Raw genomic sequence first — 21,510 nt, 5'->3', positions numbered from 1 at the left:
GAGAGGCAGCTCTCCCCAGCATCAACAGGAGGGTTGCCGCCTACAGGGCATGGGATGCTGGGGATGGGGGCATGTGGGGCAGGCAGGACTGCTACAGCATGTTTGGGAGAAGGAAGAGGGTTCGGGTGTAACAAGTGTGGGAAAAGGGCATAAAAGGGGATAGTTGTTTACACACAACACAAAGTGATCTTTTCTAGCTATTTTACTGAGTGGTCTCTTTCTTGTGGGTGGGTCTGAGTGCCAGCAAAAAGGGAGAGGTCAGAGCACATGAATACTGAGCAGGGATGCGTGTGGCAATGTGTGATGGCTCATGAACATCAAGCTGCGTTTGCTGGTGGGCAGACTAAGGGTTTTGAGAGCCAGGTTTTGATGTGGGCTGGGCCAGATCCTGGAAAGGTCTGGCTCAATTACTGAAGAGACCGGGAAGCCTAGGATACTAGGTTAGGTAAGAAGCTCATCTGCGTGGACAAAGGCACACAGAAACGATGGCAGGAGTAACTTGATTAATAACCTAACCCACCTACCCCAGGTCCATCAGAAGAGAAATACCAGCCCATCAGAGGCCCATCTCCAAAAATCCAGGACATAGAAGTACAATAGCAGATGGGGGAAACCACAGCCCTTACCCAGGCCCTTCCCAGGGCTGTCCCAGGAGAATAATCAGCCTGGTCCAGGCATGAAATCCATCACCATGAATTGTAAAGTGCTCTTGGGATCATCTTGAGAGCACAGGGGAGGGGTTGCCTCGTTGTAGGGGATACATGCAGGGAAAGAGAAGATGGGGAGTGCACAGGATTTATTATAGGATGTGTTGGGAAGTTGGTGCAGGACATGAAAAAAACCCAACTGTGCTGGGGACCAGAAAGGAACCTGAACAGGAGCCTATGATGTTTGGAGAGTAGTTTTATTTCAGCAGTGATGGTGCTTTAGCCTGCCTTCAGGGTAGAGGTGCAATGGGGTGGATACATGGAGCAGGCAGGGCCGAGTGCACGGTGAGTGCCTGCCCAGCCTGGGGATGGAGAGCACCCAGTTCATGGGGTTGGTGATGCAATGCAGAGGGCATAGAAGTCTGCCACAGGGTATGGATCTTTGTGTCAATGAGGTGGGTGCTCTGTCTCAAGAATCTTCCAGCTCACTGCTGCACGGTCACCTTCACTCCGCTGGGATGCCTGTGACACTGTACCTGTCGCTAGTTCCTCCCAGGGAGTCTCCAGAGAGACTCTGGCCTGACAGTGCACTGCATAGGCTCTGCTCTCGGGCAGGATGTGGCACCGTTTCAATCGCCACCTCTACCTCGATGTTGATGCCTTCCCTGCAGACAAACACAGATTAGGGCAGCAGCCCAGCGGGGGAGCGTTGCAGAGTCCCTGTCCAGTACAGTAAGAACGGGGAAGGCTGTTAGCAAAGGACTTGTCAGTATTCCCCCCCCACACACACAGTCCCCTTCAGCATAGCAACTGCTCACCTGTAGGACACGTCCTGGCCCTCACTTAGCATGCTCCCTGCGAGGGCCACTGTGCTGGCTGACTGGCTGTCCTGCTCCTTCCATACGGCCCTGTGGTGTGGGCTATGTCTGCTGCTGGGAAAGGAGGTGGTTGTGTCTGGGACGCCATCCTCGACCCCCTTGGGGCTGGGCAGCACTGACCACAGCTCATTCACTAGCAGAAGGAGAGATGGGGTTAAACGCTGTGTCCACAAGGACCATGCACCATCAGGAGCAGGCTCCTGGCAGACAGGCACATGAACTGATCCCAAAATGCTTTGGACAGCACTCACTGTCCCCCACAAAACCAGTCTGCAGCCTCCCAGCCACTCAGGGCAAAACAGACACAAGTCCCCAGGGAGCCCTGGCCCTGGAGCTGTCACAGCTGCAGAGCCACAAGACAGGACTACGGCCTGTGTGCCACCCCCCCCCCCCACACACACACACACACCACCATGGAGAGCACAGGCCAGGGGGACAGCTGGCAGTGCAGGACTCACACTTGGTCAGGTTCTCCAGTTCCACCACACCAAGGTCCCCAGGCTGGTCACGGCCACCCCCACACCCGCTGCGGCTCCGACACAGTGACAGCACCACCACCCCGTAGACGTAGGTGAGCATCAGGGGCACGCCAATGCCTGCGGGCAGACACGTAGCTACTGCCTAGCCCTCAGCAGCAGCCCTAGCTGTCCTTCCCCCCAAGGAGCCCTGTGCATCAGACACCCCCCGAGATGCTCCACTGCGATGGCCCTATGCACTGGTCCCACGCTCTCCAGCACGTGGGCAGTGCCCCCAGCGCTGTCCTGGTACACTTACCCACTGTGACAGCTGTGATGATGGGGGACACAAACAGAGAGAGGAGGACACTGCTGGTGACAGAGAAGCACTGCTGGCACCCTGACAAGCTGCTCCTCCGGCTCTGGCCCAGCACCTTGAGGAGAAGCGAGGCAGCTGAAGGGGCTCTGCAGAGACACACAGTCCCCAGGCCCTGTCCCTGCTCTTCCTCACCCCAGCAGAGCTCCAGCCACCACTGCCCAGACCACCCCTCGTCTCCCCAGAGAGGGACAGCCATGACAGCACTGCCAGCACAGCTCAGGTGTCCTCAGACAACACCCTGGCCCACACAGACCTCTGTTCATGCCCCCACCTCCCCACGTAGAGAACACCCTCCCTCGCAAGGGGTGTTGGGGTGGACAGCAGATAGGTTACCCACAGTGAGGGGCTGTGGGGAAAAAATTGTGGCATGGGGACACGCAGTGGGCAGTGCTGAGCACTGTGAATCTGTCCAGGCCTCTGGCCATGGGCTGCCAGGCTCAGCAGAGAGCAGGACCATGGGAACCCCAGGGCCAGTACCTTCCTACCCATGTAGATGGGGAGCCCGATGGTAATGACAGGCACAGCAATGCCAGCGACGATGGAGATCACCATCGGTGCCCCCAGCACCATGCCCAGCTGCCACAGGATCTTCCGGGTTCGTGACCACGGCCTTTTCCCCCAGAAGGTGCATCCAGAGGGGCTGTGAGGACAGAGTGGGATTGGGCCAATGGTTCCTACACAGAGGCAGACAGATGCCAGCACAGCCTGGCCCTAGACCTGTGACCCTCCAGGGCAGCAGAAAGCCACGTTCCCACACCCTACTCCCGCTGCCACCAGGAACACCTGCATGTGGGGTGCTGACAGCCAGCCCCAGGCCCACAGCTCTGCCAGACCCAGCAGCATGGACACATTGGACATGGACAGCATTGGGGATTGGACCCGATGACGTCTTGAGGTCCTTTCCAGCCCCTATAATTCTGTGACACTGCTGCTCCCCCCATCAGTGCTACAACCCACCAGCCCCACACCTGGCAGCACATGGCTGTGGCTCTCTGCAGAACCTCACTGCCCCCCCCTTCTCTCCAGCCCAGCCCCACAGCTCCTGGCAGCTCCCCAGCCTGGCATCATAGCACCCCTGTGAGCCTGGCAGCAGACCCCCCAGCTCAGCCCACTGCCATCTCCTCAGGCCCCCCCTCAGCTCCTGGCAGCACCCTCACACCAGTCCCCCAGCACATCCCACGGCTCCCAGTGCACCACAGCCCTGCACTGACCTCAGGAAGTGCACGTCAGAGATCTCCTGCAGGCAGAGCCAGCAGAAGAGGCAGCCACACACCGTGCAGTTCATGCGGTTGCAGCTCCCATCATTGATCTTCATGATGAAAGCACTGCAGCGGGGACAGACTTTGATGTCCTCAGCCTCAACTGGCAGGGGGAAGGGAGATGGGCTGGAATGCGGCGGGAGCAGGACAGTGCCGCTCTCCCCCACCCCCTGTCCTAGGACTGCAGCCCGTCCCATGGGTGTCTGGGGGAGCCAGGCACTGCCAGCATAGCTGGGTCCTTCCCATCCCCAGCTCAAGCAGCTGGCACAGAAGCTACACCTCCATGCAGAGGCAGCTGGTGGGAAACACTGGGTCACAGCTCCAGGATCCCCAGGGGCAGGAAGGCAGCAGAGCACCCAGTTACACTGCTCAGGCGTGCCATATCCCTGCACTGCCTGCTCCCATCCCAGACCAGGGTCTCACCGTTGGCTGACTCCTCTGGGTGAACAAGCTGTGCCGAGGGGCTGGCCAGGCTGGAGGTCAGCAGTGCCGGTGCACAGGGCCCATCAGGGTGCCAGGGCTGACGGCAGTGGTAGCAGAACTCGGTGCCACATCCCTCACGCCCACAGGTGAGGCGAGGACACTCGGCACAGCCATAGGCGATGACAGCGTAGCTGTAGGGAGAAGACAGTCAGCGTGGGGGGACCAGCAGTGTGCACAGGCCCCCTGCCACATCCCAGCACAGCACACAGTCATTCCCCTCCCCAGAACTGACAGGCTGTGTGCTGGCAGGTCCCAGATCTGTGCTGTGTCAGAGCAGCAGCCTGCATTCGAGAGCTATGTGCCACTCTCATCAGCAAAATGACTGCAGCAAAGCCTTCCCTGCCTTGCATCCACAGAATTCTCCTAGGGCCTCACAGACAGGCCCAACGTGGCCAAGCACTCCAGTCCTAACAATCAGCTGCACAGGCTACACGGCCACAGTCAGGACCAGAACATCTCTCAGAATAGACCCAACACTGCACGGAATCATGTCACAACGGGACTGAGCCTGTGAAAGGCTCACAGAACACAGGCACAAGGTGCTGCACGCCAACTCCCAGCCAGGAAAGCCCATCGCCTCCACCAGCGTGGGAACGGGGGACCCACACCGTGCCCTGCTCCCAGCTCCACGCGAGGGGCCAGCAGTCACCTGCAGTCTGGCGCAGGACACCAGCGGGTGCCAGGGTCGGCCACCAGCAGCCGCCGCAGGAGGAACTCCTCGTACTTGTCACGCAGGGCGGGCTCGGCCAGCAGGCGGTGGACATCGGCAGGCTGCAGCGCGGCGGGGCAATGCGGGCAGGCCACCTGCACGCGGCTCTCACTGACAGCGATGCGCAGGTACTGCTCCAGGCACGCCTGGCACGAGCGGTGGGCACAGGAGGCGAGGGTGGGAAAGGCCTCAGGAGGCTGGGGCAGCAGGCAGAGGGGGCACTCCACCAGCTCCCCATCCTCGCCCAGGGGCAGCGCGACGTGTGTCTCCTCAGGGTCCCCTGATTCTTGCTCTGGCTCTGGTGACATCTCCCCGCTGACCTCCGGCTTCTGCCCACAGAAGTCCGGGACGTGGGGGGGCTGGGGCACCCGCGCAGATCGCTCCATGGTGGCACGTCAGGCTGCCGCCAGGCTAGCGGGGCGGTGGCAACCCCGGCACAGCACCCATGGCAGGCCAAGCTGTGTCCTACCCGGGCCTTGGAGCCAGCATCCCCACAGGCAACGGCCTAACCATCTCCAGCTGCAGCCCGTGCCCGTCAGCCTGCAAAGGAACTGAGAGTGAACACAGGGGCCCTGGATGCAGGAATGAACCCTCAGCACCCATCAGATCCCGATACCCTTCAGGCACAGAAACCAAGCTGTGGCTTCACCCTCCCCACTGTGCCAGCCCTAGGGCTGTCCACACGGCTGCACCATGTAAAAAAAAAAAATAGCAACAGCTCCAGGAAAAGCTGAGGGATCCGCAGCATTTGTCAGGCTCCAGGCTGGCCCACAACCAGCCACTTGTCCCTCGTGGGCCCAGGGCATTGCCCTGGCACAAGCCCTGCAGCAGAGACCTCAGCCTCCCCTTCTGTTTGTAAAATGGGCAGCTGAGCCAAGGGACCCAAGAGCCAGTTCATTCAGTGACCAGCAAGGAGATGATGACAGGAGAAATGAGCTAAATCTGTCACAGTTTTCCCTTACTTAGAGTTCACATTAGTCTGGAGCCACAGCATAACCCCTCTACACACCAGGACCAGTCAGTCCACTGCTCTCCTTGCTCTCTACACTCCAGGAATTTGCACCCTGTATTTTATAACCCCATGGCACTGCTGAATCCTTCCTCCTCTAGCAGCTTCTGCCTTTTTTTTTCTTCTTTTTTTCCCTTTCAGCACAGACAGATCAGCAAAAACACTGCCACTGGGAGAGGCAGGTGTCAGTGATGACCCAGGTAAGAGCGAGGAGTCTGTTTACATCTGCTCTGCTGGGGACATGCATGGCACCGCACTGCGGCACCCCAGGTAACAAAGTGTTTTCTAGGCAGCTGTTAACTGGAGACCCGATGGAAACTTGACTTCAGTTTGATTTTTGAAGTTGTTAGAGAGTTTAGAGGTACTGCAGGAAGAGAGCAGGGAGGGATGTGCTCAGCCAGCAGGGAGGGCAGCATCTCGGACGACTGCTGCCACCACCACGGGCTTTGCTCAGCAGAGCTGCCAGAGCTGGCACCAGAGCAGCAGCAGCTGCAGCCACCGCAGCCTGACCACGAGGGGACAGCCCGTGCCTGCCGTTCCCACAGCAGCACCTGAACATCCTGACTGAACCGCTGGGGCTGCACAAGACAAACAAAGCACCACCAGGGCTCCAACCAGCCCTGCCTCTGGCCCCGAGGTACCTGTCAGTGGGGACTCATCGCTGACATGGCACGGCCACAGCTTCCCTGAGACAGCCACAAAGTCCAACACACACAACTCCCTCCAGGACCTGCAGATAAATAAAAGTTGTCCGTGAACAGCCTCAGCTACTGCTGAGTACAGTCTGCTACTGCTGTACCTACTGCCGCAGCAGCAGCTTACACAGCAAGGGTCACTCAGATGTGTCACAGCTCCGTTAACTGAACCATGGAGAAAGCAGAACAAGTCCTGCAGCTGGGGACAGGGCCTGCTGCAGAGACATGGACGTCAGAAGGACGAGCACATAAGTACAGGTTCGTCCAAGTGCAGAGCAGGGACACCCCAACCACAGGGAGAGAAATGTGACAGCGTGAGAGGGGCTGAGCCCTGCTGGGGGCAGAGGTGCCACAGGGCTGCACCAGGAGCTGTCGCAGCAGGACCCAGCAGGCTCCCCCCATGGCTCAGTGGCCACGTCCCTGCAGACCTCCAGCGGGATCTGAGCCACACAAACGGGAGCTTTGCTGGGAAGGGCGGCTGCGAACCAGGGGCTGTGCCGGCAGGAACAGCTGCCAGAGGCAGCACCACCCGCGGCCCCGCGGGGCACGGCAGGGAGGGGGCTCTGCTGCGGCCCTGGGGGCGACACCGGGAGGGCAACGGCCACGGCGGAGCCACGGCCCCGAGGAGCTCCGGCCCCGGCCCTGTCCCGGCCGGGCGGGTCCCGGCGCCGGGAGCAGCGGGAGCCCCCCGGAGCCCCCCCCCAGCCCCCCTCCGGCCCTGGACCCCCCGTCCCCGCCGCCCCGCCCCGCCCCAGCGCTGCCCCCGGGGCGCCCCCCGCTCCCCGGCCCCCACCTGCCTCCGCCGCCGCCCGGCCCGCGCCCGGCCGGGCCGCCCCCGCCGCATGCCGGAGGCGCGGCCCCCGCTCCCCCCCGCTCCTCCCCCCGCTCCCTCCCGGTGCCGGCAGCGGGGCGGCGGAGCAGCGGCGGACCGGGGGGGGCGGCGGACCGGGCGCACGCTTCCGGGGGCGCCGCGCGCGCTTCCGGGGCACCGCGCCGCTTCCGGTGCCGGCCCTGCCCCGCGGCGGCCGGAAGCGGAAGTGGCCGGTCGAGGCGGGGCGGCGGCGGCCGCCCCGGGCTGGCGGGGGCGGCTGGCGGGCCGCGGGCGGGCGGGCGGCGGGGCCGGGCCGGGGCCGGGGCCGGCCACGATGCCCCGGCGCAAGCAGAGCCACCCGCAGCCGGTGAAGGGTGAGTGCGCGGCGGGGCCGGGGGGCGGCGGCGGCCGGGCCCCGGCGGTGACCCGCGGCGCTCGGTGTGTTGCAGCGGACGCCGAGGACGGCCCCGAGGAGACGGCGGGAGCGGCGCTGGTGCTGCCCGGCGACCTGCTGCTGGGCCGCGGCCTGGCCTGCGAGAAGGGACCGCCAGGTGCGTGCCGCCGCCCCGACCGGGCCCGCTGACGGCCGCCGCCGCCGCCCCTCCCCCGCCGGCCCCGGTGCTCCCCCGCCGCGGCGCTCCCGGCGGCGTCCCCGGGGCGGGGCGGGGCGGGCGGCGCCGCGCCCCGGCCGCCGTCGCTCGTGGCAACGGCCCCCGACGGCGTCCCCCCGACGGCGGCCGCCATCCGGCGGCGGCGCTCCCCGGGCGCGCTCCCGAGCGGCCGCCGCTCCGCGCCCCGCGGCCCCCCGGGAACCTCCGGGAACCTCCGGGAGCGCCGCCCGCGGCGCGGGGGGGCTGGGCCCCGCGGGGACGCTCCGTCCCGTTACCGCTCCCGGTCCCGCCCCACGGCCGGCTGGAGGGCCGCGGGGACGCCGGGCCCGGGCGGCTGCCCCGCCGCGGCCGTGCTCTGCCGCCGCCGCCGGGGGTCCCCAGGGGCAACGCCGCCCAGCCCCGGGAGCCCCGGTTCACCTCGGGGGCACCCGTGGGGCCCGCGGCTGCCGCGTGAAGCGGGGAGGCTCCCCCTGGCTGCTCCCCTGGGCTCTGCTCCCGGGGCTGTGGCATCCCCAGGCCGGGGGCTGCTGCCTGCCTGGGTCCTGCCCGAGACGTGGCCGTGGGGTGACGCCACCGCCCCCCACAGCTGCTTGGGGCGGGGAGTGGGGCACGGGGCGCGGGCTGTCCTTCCTTCAGCTTCTGCTCCCCGCAGCGCCACATCCCTGCCGCTGCCCCCTGCTTTGCCCCCGTCTCCTTTGCAGCTGCTCAGCATCAGCCCAGCCTCTGCACCCAGGTCGGTGTCGGCTGCGATGCAGCTGGGCAGAGGAGGTGACACTGATCCGGAGGTGACACTGATCCAGCCCCGCTGTGGTGCCTCACAGGGAGCAGTGAGAGCAGCTCGCTGCCCTCGGATGATGAGCAGTGAATATCGTGGGGACGCGCTCAGTGGAGAGCAGCATTAACCGCCCGCTTCCTCTACCCCTGCCTGCCTGCCTGTTCCCCCGAGGGCTGTGCTCTGGGTGTGGGACGCTGTGCTCTGCGCGCTGGGAGCTGTGCTGGGCCGCACCGGCAGCTCCGGCTCTCGTGCTGAGGCTTGGTCCCAGCTGCCTGGCAGATGGGTTCTGCTCCGAGGGCTGCACCTCCCCGCAGCGCATGCTCACGGCCCCATGCTGGGACAAAGCCGTCTCAGCGGTGCCGGACACTGCCTGTGCTGCTGCTTGTAAAGCTGCGGCAGTTTTGCAACCAGGAAAGCCCCCCCTCCTGCTCCAGCCCCAGCTGGGGAGCGGTGCCAGGCAGCCAGAGGCCTGCTGGGGGTGCCAGAAGAGCCTTCGTTGGCCGTCCTCAGCCCTGTGGGTGCGTTGTGGCAGCAGGGCAGTGCTGGCACAGCCTCGCTCGGGCAACGGTACTCCAGGGACAGCGAGGCTCTGCAGGGCTGCACGCGCTGAGCTTGCAGGGAGCCCCTCAGCACGGAGCTGCGGGCAGGCCCGTGGTATTCCCCTGACAGTAATGCAGCTGCAGAACGCTCTGGTCTGGTGTCAGCTCTTCCAGTGCTTGTGAAACAGGGACTGGGAAATACTGGGGAGCCTGGAGCGCACCCTTTCCTGTGGCCTGGGAGCAGCCTCACCCCTTGCCTAGGGGCCCTGGGAGTTGGACCCTGCTGGGTGGGTGGCAGCGATGTGGATGGCAGAGGGCAGCTGCTGGGTCCTGCAGTGTCTCACAGTGACCGTGGGTCAGGCACAGCACAGGGACAGCTGGAGATGGCTTGAGGTTGATGGTGGCAAGGCTTTGCCACGTGTCCCTGCCCTTCTGCCTTGGGTACCAGCCTGTGGACACATCTGAGGGCCCCGTGTGTCCAGGCCAGATCTGGAGGGCTGTAGGGCAGTGGCTCCACTGCTGTCATCCCTTGCTGGGGCACAGGGGTTACCCGGTGAGCTGCGGGAGGACACATCCCTGTCCAGCTGGTAAGTGGAAATGCTCTCTGAGAGCCCACTACTGATTCATCCTCCCACCTCTGTGGGGCAGCAGCACTGAGCGGGGCCAGGGGAGATCCATTTTGCTGCCTGGTGCTGGCCATGGAGGTGGAACCAGCGACCCCCTGGGGCTTTGGCAGCACCACAGCTGAGGGGTAGCCCTGAGCGAGTGCTTTGGGTGCCAGCCCATCCTTCCTGGGTGGTGCTGTGCCTGACACCTTTTCACCAGCACCTGGCCAGCCATGGTGTGGTGGTGGCAGGCTTTTCTGAGGGACTGGGACAGGCCCCGGGGCAGGACGTTGGGGCAGGCTGTGGTTATGGGGCTACTTGCCCTGAGCGTTGGGGCTCTTATGGACTCCTGGGTGCCGCTAGGGTGGGCAGAGCCACCTGGCACCCGCCTGGCTGCAGTCCCCTTCCTAGAAGCAGCCCTCTTGAGACCAGAGGCACCAGAACAGGGCTGTGCCTGGGCCAGCCGGGCCCCTGATCCTATCCCATCCCCGCCCTCTTCTCAGCAGAGGCCCTGGTGGGGAAGATCGCCATCCCAGCGTACACGCTGAGCGACGACGACTGCTCCTCTGGGTACCAGCAGCTGAGCGTGGAGAGCGACCCTGAGGAGGGCGGCGAGCCCGGCCCCGCGGCGCTGCCCTGCCGCCAGTGCGGGCTGCAGCTGGCCGCCAGCCTGGGGCAGAGCTGCATGCAGTGTGCCGGCACCGAGGGCAGCCGCAACCAGCGCATTGTCTACTCCTGCCAGCTCTGCCCCTTCGCCTCCCACTACTCCAGCCACCTCAAGCGCCACATGAAGACACACAACGGGGAGAAGCCGTTCGCATGCCCGCAGTGTGCCTACGCCTCGGCCCAGCTGGTGAACCTGACCCGCCACCTGCGCACACACACGGGGGAGAAGCCCTACCGCTGCACGGGCTGCAGCTTTGCCTGCAGCAGCCTGGGCAACCTCAAACGCCACGAGCGGGTCCACAGCCAGGACAAGCCCTTCCAGTGTGCCGCCTGCGACTACCGCTGCAACCAGAGCCGCAATCTGAAGCGGCACATGCTCAGCCACCGCCTGCCTGAAGGTGAAGGGCCACACCAGCAGGACAAGGAGCCAGGTAAAGCGGGGTCGGGGGGGGAACTGCTGGGGATGGGCAGGGAGCACACCCTGCCCTCTTCTGTTACGCCAGTCCCAGCGCTTGCCCTCAGGCGCACAGAGCCTGTGCTGGGCCAGGGGCCGTGTGCTGCCAGCCCCATGCCAGGGCATTGTCACCCTTGGAGCTGGGGCTCCTTGCAGAGTTGAGCCCTGCCAGCACTGTGCCGCCTGCTGACAGCCCTGCTTGTGTTTGTCCTGCAGAGCCGCTGCTGCCGGAGCTGAACCTGCACATGGGTAGCGGCACCGGCCCCTTCCTGCCCGGCTGCGCTCGGCTGCGGGGCGAGGAGTCGGCCGCGCTGCCCGAGCTGCTCTTTCCCTTCACGTGCCGCATGTGCGGGCTGGTGCTGGATGATGGGTTCGCGCAGGACGAGGGCCTGGCCGAGCAGGTCTGTGGCCGCTGCAGCCTGGCGGTGCTGGGCACTGAACCGGGCTCCAGCCCCCGCAAAGGCACTGGGGACAAAGGCTTTGCCTGCAGCCTCTGCCCCTTTGTCACTCACTACCCCAACCACTTGGCACGGCACATGAAGACGCACAGCGGGGAGAAGCCGTTTGCCTGCCCGCTCTGCCCCTATGCCTCCGCCCACCTCGACAACCTGAAGCGGCACCAGCGCGTGCACACGGGCGAGAAGCCCTACAAGTGCCAGCTCTGCGACTACGCCTGCGGCAACCTGGCCAACCTCAAGCGCCACGGGCGCATCCACTCGGGTGACAAGCCCTTCCAGTGCAGCCTCTGCAGCTACAGCTGCAACCAGAGCATGAACCTGAAGCGACACATGCTGCGGCACACGGGTGAGAAGCCCTTCCAGTGCCGGGACTGCTCCTACACCACTGGCCACTGGGACAACTACAAGCGTCACCAGAAGATCCACGGCCACACGGCTGAGAGCTGGGTCAACCCGCGCAATGCCAAAGCCCTCCTGGCACCTCCTGCCGTGGGCACGGCCCTGCCCTGAGACAGCACTTAGCCCGGCTGCAGGGGCTTGGCCCCGTGCTGGGCCCTGGGGGTCACGGGGCATCCCAGCCCCTTGCTGTCTGTGGCCCCTACCCTCCCTGGGGGAGAGATGGGCAGCAAACTCTGCTGGGGCTCAGGGCAGCCTTAAGCAGGGCCAGCAGCCGTGCCAGGGTCTCCTGCAGCCCTAACCTTCCTGGGCAGGGCGAAGCCACGACCAGCGGTTCTGCCGGGCTTGGGTGCCTGCCCCAGCTGCGGCGGTGCTGTGCCCCCAGGCACTGCGCGGAGTGGCACCTGCCTGTTCCTGCCTGTCAGAGCCTTCCTCTGCCAGAGCCCGGGGAAAGGGGGGAGGGGGGAACAGGACTGGTTCTGTGGCTGTTGCCATGCCAGTCAGTGTAATTTATATTGTGTATAAAAGCATTAAACAGTCGGTTTTGTTATCTGGTATTCTCCATAGGGACCTTGTTCTGCTTGAGAAGAGAACAGACGGGGGGCTGCCGAGGTGGGAGGGGAGGGCCAGCTGCCACCCCCACAACAGACAGCCCAATACCAATCAGGATCCATTTTAATCATCATTGCAGTATGTAAACATTGGTTACTGTCCATTAATGCTCTGGTCGGTCGGAGCAGCAAAAGATACGTGGTTACAAGCCTAGATTACACTGGAGCCTATGAGCGGGTTAGAGACAGGGCTCTGCGCAGAGCCCCACCGGAGACAGTTTACTGCAGTCTGTCTCAGAGCAGAAACCTAAATGCTAATTTGGCATTATGGAGCCTCACAAGGGCCGCTCGGTGCCACCGGGCTGCTGCCACCACCCCCCAGGGCAGCCACCCTCCCACGTAGCTGCTTGCTCCCACTGGTGCAGCGGGCCAGGCCTGGCACGGGCCCAGGTACTCCCAGGGTGGGAGAAGAGGGCGGCTCTGCCCCTCTGGAGCTGGGGCCAGGCTCCACGACACCCGCTCCAGGGCTCAGCCTGGGCGCGCTGCTCGGGTGAGGCTGGTGCCGCTCTGGGAACGAGCCCTCGCCCAGCTGGGCACCAGCACAGGCTGCCCCTGCGGGAAGCCAGCAGCAGGAGGAGCTCAGCTGCCCCCAGCCTGAAGGCAATGGTGGGTTTGGGATGCAATCCCCAGCCCTTGGGGAGCAAGGGAAGGTGGATGGTAGCAGGTGAGAGGCACGTTGATTGCAACCTGTCTGCAGGTCGTACATTCCTCAGCGAAGGCCCTTGGGCCCTCAGGCCAGTGCTGTCCTAGGAAGGGGGAGCGGCTACAGATCTTCATCACCGATGCCCTCAAAGGCATAATTGCCATGGAAGTCGTTAGCGCCCACATCGTTAGCAGAGCTGGAGTGGCTGATCCCTCGCAGGCTGACAGAGGTGAGCTTGCTCTGCGGAAAGGGGAAGATGTGTTAGGGAGGACCCCTACTCCCCTCTGGCTTGGTCTTGGGATGATGGCACCCGCTGTGCCCACGTGCAACTCACCGAGAGTTTGGCCATTGGCTCCCGGGAGGCATCAGGTGAGTCCTGCAGGGACAGCATGGTCAGGCAACGATACATGCCACCCCCGTCCCCACTGCTCTTCTGTCCCCCTGCCCCTCAGCCACTGTTAACCCTCCCAAGAGGAGGTCAGGGGCTGCCCAGCCCTGATCCCCTCCCTCCCCAGGGGCTCTGGCTCCTGTGGACGGGCCCAGGACCCCCTTTCTTTTCCCAGGGCTACAGGAGCAAGGCAGCACAGCCCTGCTGGTGGCGCCTCTCCAGCTCTGGTACCCAGCTAAGCCTGTATTTGCTTTCATCTTCCCTACTGCGGCAGCAGTCCCACTCACCAGCAACGGGGGAGACTTCACGGCTTGCTGACTGTCTGAGCGCCGCAGGGCCCCATTTGCCCGCCGGCGAAACATCTGCAGGGGAGAAGCTCAACTTAGTGGCCAGGTCCCCATGGACAGCTCCAGAAGTTGTCCCCCCGGGGATCTTTCAGCTGGCCCCTGCCTGAGGAGGGCAGGCAGGGCCAAGCCTAAACCCCGTGCAGTAACAGGGACAACATGGGGAGCTGCAGAGACAAACATCCAGACCAAGCTCTTACCTTGCGGATGCTGCCGCCAGACTTTTTCACCATCAGCTCATCCACCATGGACTGCAGGCAGATGCTCAGCATGATGGCCTGTAAGGGAGAAGTGTCACGAGGCTGGCAGTGCCTGGCCTCACGCACCTCATGGCCCTCCCGACACCACACTGAGCCCAGTCCTGCCCTCTCCCTCGTAGCTGCCCCCTTGCTCCCATCCTTTTCCACTGCTGGCCTGGTGTGCAGGCAGCCCTACCTGTGGACTGGTGATGGTGACCCACTGCAGCCGGTCCTTGCTCATGAGATACTCAAAAGCCAGCTCCAGCTTCACCTCTGACTTCCCTGGGCTGCTCCCTGAAGGACCGTTGCTCATCGGCACCTGCACAGACACATGCTGAGGCTGGGCGTTTCCAGAGGGAAACTGGCCAGCAACCAGCTGCAGGGGCTGGCCCTGGCCACCCTGCACAGTTCGTGCTGGTTTTTCACCACTGTCAGTTCCCGTCAGCAGTGGCTCCCCTCACACATCTTCATGCCATGAGACCCTCAGCCCCAAACCACCACTGAGACGTTCCCCAGGCTTCCAGCCAGGAGAGCTGCTGGAGCAGCCCGGCACAGCGGGGTCCCAACAGACCCAAGCAGCCCTCCTGGCCGCCCAGAGCCCCAAGCAGCACTCACTGAGGATGTGACTCGCCAGCACCGCATGCGCGTGACCTTGAAGCTGCCTTCCTTTATCTGCTCATTTGGCAGCCGCACTTGGAAGTTGAGCTCATTGTTGCCAGCACTGACAACGACGTGACATCCCTTCTCAGGGAAGTCTGTGACGCAGGGATCGAACTTGAGATAGCCATAGTACTTCAGGGTCTGCGCCAGGCGGATAAACTGTGGGCAGAGCCAGGGAAAGTCAGCACTGACAGCCACCCTCCCACCGCGCTTCTGCTGGTCGGGGAACAGGCACCAAACTCAGCATCACGGGTTCACAAGGGGGAGCAGAGCCAGTCCAGAGCCTGGAACTGCCCCAGCCACAGCATCGTGCCCTCCCCTACCTCCTTCTTAGAGACTTTTTCCTGCAGAGACTTGAGCTGCCGGTGCTGTTCCTTGTTGACAAGGATCCATCCGTGCTCGATGTCTGACACCGTCTACAAAGAAGCAGAGGCTGCTGAGCAGCTGGACCAAAGGCCACCTGAGACCTGTGGAGCGGTAGCTGAGGGGTGCAATGCCCCCCTCCTCACCCAGCTGGGCCACACTGACTCTCACCTGTGCATACAGCAAGTTGAGCCCCACACGATGCTCCATTACATCATCATCATAGGAGGAGTCCCAGTAGCTAAAAGGGAAGCGCATGAGTCAGCTTCTTCCCCAGCTCCGAACAGTGATGAGAACACCGCCCCACATGCAGGGACAAGGAGCTGGGCTGGCTCTCACAGCCAGCTCCCTCAGGCAGCCTTCAGCTGCCACGTTCCTCCTCTCCCCCTCCTCTGTACCAGCTGCCACAGGCAGGCAGGGCCACATCTGGGAAAAGCAGAAATGGGCCAAACCCAGCAGGGCAGCCCCCTCCCCCGTGTCAATGGGGACACCCAGGTATGTTCCCGGGGGTCAAAGCACCAGAGGGACAGCAGTGGCAAGAAGCGAGGGGGTCTCTCCACAGAGCAGGGAGTCCCTGAACACCACCCCACCACCCAGGGCAGCTGCCCTGCCAGCCCTGCAGCTCACCTCTTGCGCAAGATGATCCTGAACTCGGAGTTGTGCAGGCTGGTGACAGACACATACGGCAGCTCAAACTCCTGCAGCTTCCGTACAACTGCAGGGAACAGCAGCTCAGCAGCAGCTCGGTGCTGGGGGAGCCCCCTGGACCCCCACCACCCAGCACAGGGCCACCTGCTCCAGGCACAGGACTCTCACTCTGGGGCAAGGTGCTGCTCTCCCCCCCCCCAGGGCAGATGGCCCACGCGGCCCCTGTGGGGCTTCCCTCAACGTGCTCTACTCACAGGAGAAAGCTCCATCCTTTGTCTCTCTCACTAGGAAGAGGCTGAAGTAGCCGATCAGGTCATCAGGCAGATCCAGCTTGGAGGCCACAGCCTGAGAGCAAGAGCAGGAGGTGATGACTTCCCACACAGAGACGGCAGCTCCGCGTCCTCCCCCTGGAGCCCCATGGTGAGATCCAGCCCACGCAATTTAAGGGGAACTCCCTACGAAGGGAGCCAGGACCTCTGCTGAGCTGGGGACAGGGCAGGGAGAGCAAATGGACAAGTGGGGCCAGGGGATCACTACCACTACAAAACAAACTGCGGGCCTCGCAACACTGAGGTGGGCTCATGGAGGGACATAAGGACATCAGCACACAATTTTCAGCTCTGCTGCTCCTCAGCCCCCTGAGGACAACCCTGCTCTGAGGCAGGGACAAGGCAGGAAGGGCAAGGGAGCTTCCTCACGGCCTGCTGGGCTGAGGGGACTCCTCCTGCAAATGTGCAAAATCACGGGACTCAGCAGGATGGGCTGGTCCTGCCCAGCACAAGATCTCCCGCACCTCAAGGACATCCTCCGTCTGGTCCGAGGTGAGGATGGTGACCTTGACCTTTTGGCCATTGGAGAGCAGCACTTCCAGCACCACCTCCTCTGTCGGTATCTGCTGCGTCTCCTGCAGAGAGAGAGGATTGGCAGCCTGGCCCCATCCACCCCTGCCCCCGGTCCGAGGGCAGTGCCATGAGCCACCCCAGGCTGGGCAGCCCGCACACCCCACATGGGCTCCCAGCAGCTCCCTCCTCACCTGCTGGGCCTTGCGCAGAAAGCTGTTGAAGGTCTCACTGACTCCCAGCGTCGGGTCCTGCCGCACTGGGGTGGAAGACAAGCAAGGAGTCGGGCATTAGGTAGAAAGGGGCAGGGAGCCGTGCCAATTCCCATCTGTTCTACAGTCCCTCAGCAATGGCACCCAGACTAGGTGTGTGCTGGGGGCAGGGTGCCCATGGACAGCCATGGATCCCCTGGAGACAGAGGCTCCAGCAGGTCTTCACTTTTGCTAGTGCAGGGAAAGGGAAGGGGCTGGAGACCGAGAAGCAGCCCCAGTGGTACCGCTTCTTGCTTGCTGACATTCAGGGGACAATGCTGGCTATTATCACTGCACAGCTGCAAACACCAAGACAGGCAGCAGCATGCTCAGCACTGTGGGTAGGAAGAGGCCAAAGCCAGACCCAGGTGGCCACAGGGAGCGATCCAGGCAGTGCCACCATGCCCTGAGCTGCCGAGCCAGGGAAGCAGGGAGCCACAGCACACATGGGCAGACCCAGCTTACCAGCCTGCATGTATTTCTCCAGCTGTTCCCGTCGTTGCTCCACCTCTGCTGGGGTGAGCGTGAAGATCTTCTTTGGGGGAAAGGCTGGTACTACATTAGCGCCATACTCCTTCCTTAGCTGGGAAGAGAGCAGAGTGCTGTGAGAGCCTCCAGGGAGACGGTGACTGCCCCAGCCCCCAAACCTGGCTGATTTCCAGGGCTCTGACAAGGGGAGCAGACAGCTCATCACCCACTCCTCATCTAGCAACTTGCAAGAGTCAAGACAGTCACAGTGTGAGCAGAAGCCTGTGCCAAGTGCCAGGGCACAGAAAGCAGTGTCTTGGCCAACCCTGTGCCAACAGCAGGCGGCATGTGCCCACCCACAGCCAGCACAGAGCCCAGCACCCCTGCTCTGCAGCAGTGCGCTGCCTTCCTGCAGCACCCAGGCATTCCTGTCCCCAAACCCGTGGGACCCAATACCCTGCCTGCAGGGACACAGGGCACCACGGAGCAGTCCCACAGGCAGCCCCACAGCAGCACCAAGGCTCCCTACCTGCTCGTGCAGCCCCAGGAGCTGGCTGTAGCGCACTCGGCAGTGCAACACCCCATTCACATGGATGTTGTAGGCCTGCGGGGAGAGGCACAGGTCAAAACCAAGGATTGCAGTCTCATGGTAGGGATGGAGAGGCCCTGGGATCTGCCAAGCACAAAGCCTCCTCCCTCCCCCCTCCCAAAAGAGGAGCCTGTACAGGAAGAGGCAACACTCCCAAGGACACCAACAAAGGGGGATTCCCCTCAGGGGTGCCAGCATAAACGCCAGCCCCAGAGACCAAGTGGCTCCTTTCTGCTACACTCAAGGATGTAGAAGGAGACCAAGCAGCCAGAGAGACAGGATACCACAGCGGGTTGGCATGGACATGCTGTCTGGAAGGGCTCAGCCATTCCTGGCTCAGTCAGTGCTGAAGGACTCACTGCTCAGGGGCCCAGCGAGCCTGCAGCCCCAGGGAGGCCAGGCACAGCCATGACGACTCCGCTTTGCAGACGGGCACCGTGAAGTGAAGGTCTGCAGCCCAGCCTTGTGCTGCCCTGGACATGGTCGCAGCAGGCGCTGGGGAAATGTGTGGCAGGGACTGACCCAGCGGGGCAGCTCAGCGCTGACACAAGAAGAGCCAGGCCCAGACATCCCCCTCGCACACCCCATGCCGGGCCCAGCACCGCTGTGAGGGCCACGTTAGTCTTGCAGGCCCTGACCTAGCCCAGGCACCAACGCTGACAGCCAGCCAGGCTCCCACACCACGCTGCCCAGCGCTCAACCTTCTCCAGGCACTGCCCAACAAGCACTTTTCTCTGCCTCTCAGGCATCTTTCCCCTGATGGGCCCAGAACTTGCCCAGCTCTCATGGGCAGCCTGGATGGGGGTATGAGCAGCCCCATGCACCCCTGAACCACGCTGATGCACGCAATAAGCAGCCCCCGGGCACACTCTCTTACAGCGTCTCCAGCACATCCAGGACCAGGAGAGGCTGCTGCCAGCAGTCAAGGACTGCACATCAGCAAGGACAGGATCAGACAAACTCCCAGAACTTGCACAGATAAGTACAATAAAGGCACTGAAGGGATCTTGTGTCACTGCTCCTCAAAAGATATGTCAGTGACAGCACAGACGTGCAGCTCGGTAAATGTAGTCAAAAATAAAGGAGTGCAAGAGCATTCAAGGGATGTGTCTGCCTGACACCAGGAGTGTGCAACCCTGCATCTGTCCAACCACAGGGAGAGCATGGAGCCACCGGGCAGCCCCACAGACATGGGTGTCCCCAGGCAGCAGGCAAGGACGCCCTTCCCTCTCTCAGCAGCAAGAAGAGGCAGGAGGTTACTTCTGTTTTCCACGCTCCCACAAGCCATCCGAAGGAGGCGAGCTCAGCAACATGACAGCAGAGAGCAGATGCCACATGGCCAGGACACTGCCACCACCAGGGGCCGTTGGCCCAGGCTCACTGCACTGCTTCCTGGGGGTGCGTGGCCATGGCCAGCCCTCACCACGGGGCAGGGGGCTCCTTCCTTGTGTGCTGCCTGCCACAGCACTACGGGGGCACTGGTTGTTTGAAAACTGAAAGTTTGGTGTACAGCTGCCAGCAGGATTGCTGTAAATTCAGTAATTCCTGCTCATGGCACAAGAAAGGCTTGGACCTGTTGGAGTGGGTCCAGAGGAGGGTCATGAAGATGATCAGAGGGCTGGAGCCCCTCTCCTAGGAAGAAAGGCTGAGAGCACTGGGAATGTTCAGTCTGGAGAAGAAAAGGCTCTGGGGAGACCTCATTGTGGCCTTTCAGTACTTAAAGGAAGCTCATAAAAAAGATGGAGAGTGACTTTTTACACAGGCAGATAGTGATTGGACAAGGGGTAACAGTTTTAAATTAGAAGAGGGAAGATTTAGGTTAAACATTAGGAGGAAATCCTTCCCTCTGAGGGCAGCGAGGTCCTGGCACAGGCTGTCCCAGGAGCTGTGGGTGCCCCATCCCTGGGGGTGCCCAAGGCCAGGCTGGATGGGGCTGGGGGCAGGCTAGGCTGGGGGCAGGGGTCGTGCCCATGGCAGGGGGTAGCATTGGATGAGGTCCATTCCAACCCAAGCCACTCTCTGATTCTGTAACACCTCCAGCCCCTAGCCCAGGACAGAGGCTGGCACACCTCTGCAGCAGTTCCACCCCAGAGAGCACCAGCCCAGCAGAAAGCCGGGGCTGCCTGAGTGGAGGTGCTTCTCCAGGACACAGCAGCTCTGCACTTGCTGGAGCTCATGCTGGCTTCCTTATAACACCTTCTGACACGAACGCAACAGCCCTGTTCCTCAGGCCAGGTCTCTGCAGAGGGCTTGGAGACCGTGGCTGATGCTGGGTCCCATCACCTGGTGGGACCTGTGCCAGCAGGGCTTCCTGGGGGTCCACCAGCTCCTGCCCAGACTCAGTGATCAATCTGCTGATGCAGGAGACGAGGTCTTTGCCTGCCTAAGGAGTCATCGCAGCACCTGAGGGCAAAGTCCATGGGAGAGCACAGGGCCTAACACCCGTGCATCTTGCTCCTGTGACCTTTGTGCAGCCGCAGACGCCAGCGATCGCTCTTGTCCAGGTCCCCCACAGCCCCTCCTGTGGCTCCTGACCGCCTGCGTCCCCAGGCGCGCTGCCTCGTGATGCTGGGACGCCCTCAGAGACCCCCCCGGAGCGGGACCTCTCCCAAGGGGGCAGGCGCCGTTCCCACGGCCCGCGGAGCAGGGGCCGGGGCTGTCTGCGGCACGGGGCCCCGGGCAGGGCCTGCGCTGGGGCAGGAAGGGACCCTGCGGCCCCAGGACAGCCAGGATGCGATCGGGGGGGGCAGCACCGGACACGGGGTCCTGCACTCGCTGCTCTCCGCCAAGCCGCGGGGGGGGCTCCGGGCACCCGGGGGCGCTGCCACAGCCCCCGCCTGGAGGCGGCCCCCCCCGGACCCCCAGGGCCGCGCTCCCGGAGCAGCCGCGGGGCCGGGCGCGTTCACGGCGCACGGAGCAAAACAGGAAGCGGGGCCGGGGCCGGGCTGCGCCGCGGGCACGGGCACGGGCACGGGCAGCGCCTCCCCCCCGCCCGCCGCACCGAGCCCCCCGCAGGGCACGGGGCCAGCCGCCCGCGCGGGCGACGGGGAAGGCCCGGGCACCGCCGGAGCGCCCCGGGGGCCCGGCCCGGCTCCCCCCGGGAAGGGGCCGACCTCGGCCGGGGAGCGCCGGGCGGCACCGCCCCCCCCGCGGTTGGCAGCAGCGGCCCGGCCCGGCCGGCTCTGGAGGGGGCGGTTGGAGGGGGCTGCGGCGGCCCCGGCCCCGGTCCCGGTCCCGGTCCCCGGCCGCCCGCCGTCCCCGCCGGGGCGCTGCCGGAACCGGGCGGGGGGCCCGCCCCGCGCCGCCCCGCGGCCCCGCTCACCACGTAGGCGGCGCCGCCGTCGCCGGCGCGGGTCTCGGTCTCGGGGATGGAGAAGTGCATGGCGGGGCCGGGCCGGGGCCGGGACCGGGCGGGGTCGCGCGCCCGCCGCTACCGGCCGCGCGCCGCCATCTCGGGCCGGGCGCTCCGCGGCGCCGCCCCGCGGGGCCCGCGCGATGGCGCGGCCGAGAACCGCCCGCCGGGGCCGCCCCGCCCCGCCCCGCCCCGCTACAGCGCCCGCGGGCCCGGGGGGGGGCTGAGGGGGGGGCACCCGGCGGGGCCTGGGCCGCCCCCGGGCCCCGCTGACTCCCCCGCCTCC

General features: G+C 64.0%; 3 protein-coding genes across 15 annotated transcripts; 1 reads left to right on the top strand and 2 right to left on the bottom strand.

Moving 5' to 3' along the window:
* Positions 1–888: 888 nt before the first annotated feature.
* On the bottom strand, positions 889–7,466 carry LOC101792819 (E3 ubiquitin-protein ligase RNF19B-like). Of its 9 annotated transcripts, none has more exons than XM_072036711.1 (10): positions 7,444–7,466; positions 6,461–6,549; positions 4,751–5,350; positions 4,042–4,232; positions 3,571–3,721; positions 2,837–2,999; positions 2,300–2,414; positions 1,984–2,121; positions 1,466–1,658; positions 889–1,312 (listed from the first exon to the last, which is right to left on the bottom strand). In XM_072036711.1, exons 3-10 carry the CDS (start codon positions 5,194–5,196, stop codon positions 1,153–1,155), a joined length of 1,557 nt encoding a protein of 518 aa, XP_071892812.1. In that variant the 5' UTR covers positions 5,197–5,350; positions 6,461–6,549; positions 7,444–7,466; the 3' UTR covers positions 889–1,152. The 9 variants fall into 9 exon arrangements, with proteins under 9 accessions (XP_071892812.1, XP_071892815.1, XP_038032308.2 ...); XM_072036714.1 differs by lacking the exon at positions 7,444–7,466 and adding an exon at positions 7,308–7,443 and having other exon boundaries at positions 889–1,367; XM_038176380.2 differs by lacking the exon at positions 7,444–7,466 and adding an exon at positions 7,308–7,443.
* A 72-nt stretch (positions 7,467–7,538) lies between these two features.
* On the top strand, positions 7,539–12,379 carry ZNF513 (zinc finger protein 513). Of its 5 annotated transcripts, none has more exons than XM_038176379.2 (4): positions 7,539–7,699; positions 7,775–7,876; positions 10,362–10,952; positions 11,192–12,379. In XM_038176379.2, exons 1-4 carry the CDS (start codon positions 7,660–7,662, stop codon positions 11,941–11,943), a joined length of 1,485 nt encoding a protein of 494 aa, XP_038032307.1. In that variant the 5' UTR covers positions 7,539–7,659; the 3' UTR covers positions 11,944–12,379. The 5 variants fall into 5 exon arrangements, with proteins under 5 accessions (XP_038032307.1, XP_038032306.1, XP_038032304.1 ...); XM_038176378.2 differs by having other exon boundaries at positions 10,359–10,952; XM_038176376.2 differs by having other exon boundaries at positions 7,551–7,876.
* Positions 12,380–12,486: 107 nt separating this feature from the next.
* On the bottom strand, positions 12,487–21,397 carry SNX17 (sorting nexin 17). The gene is made up of 15 exons (XM_038176381.2): positions 21,195–21,397; positions 17,813–17,887; positions 17,281–17,398; positions 16,759–16,823; positions 16,519–16,629; positions 15,980–16,070; positions 15,705–15,792; positions 15,249–15,318; positions 15,038–15,130; positions 14,670–14,873; positions 14,251–14,373; positions 14,016–14,093; positions 13,759–13,833; positions 13,418–13,459; positions 12,487–13,323 (listed from the first exon to the last, which is right to left on the bottom strand). Exons 1-15 carry the CDS (start codon positions 21,252–21,254, stop codon positions 13,204–13,206), a joined length of 1,413 nt encoding a protein of 470 aa, XP_038032309.1. The 5' UTR covers positions 21,255–21,397; the 3' UTR covers positions 12,487–13,203.
* Between the last annotated feature and the right edge of the window lie 113 nt (positions 21,398–21,510).

Source organism: Anas platyrhynchos, chromosome 3 (assembly GCF_047663525.1).
Source record: "Anas platyrhynchos isolate ZD024472 breed Pekin duck chromosome 3, IASCAAS_PekinDuck_T2T, whole genome shotgun sequence".
In the NCBI taxonomy this organism is placed as follows: domain Eukaryota; kingdom Metazoa; phylum Chordata; class Aves; order Anseriformes; family Anatidae; genus Anas; species Anas platyrhynchos.
Note: the sequence above shows the minus strand (reverse complement) of the source record. Positions and strands in the feature narration are given on the sequence as shown.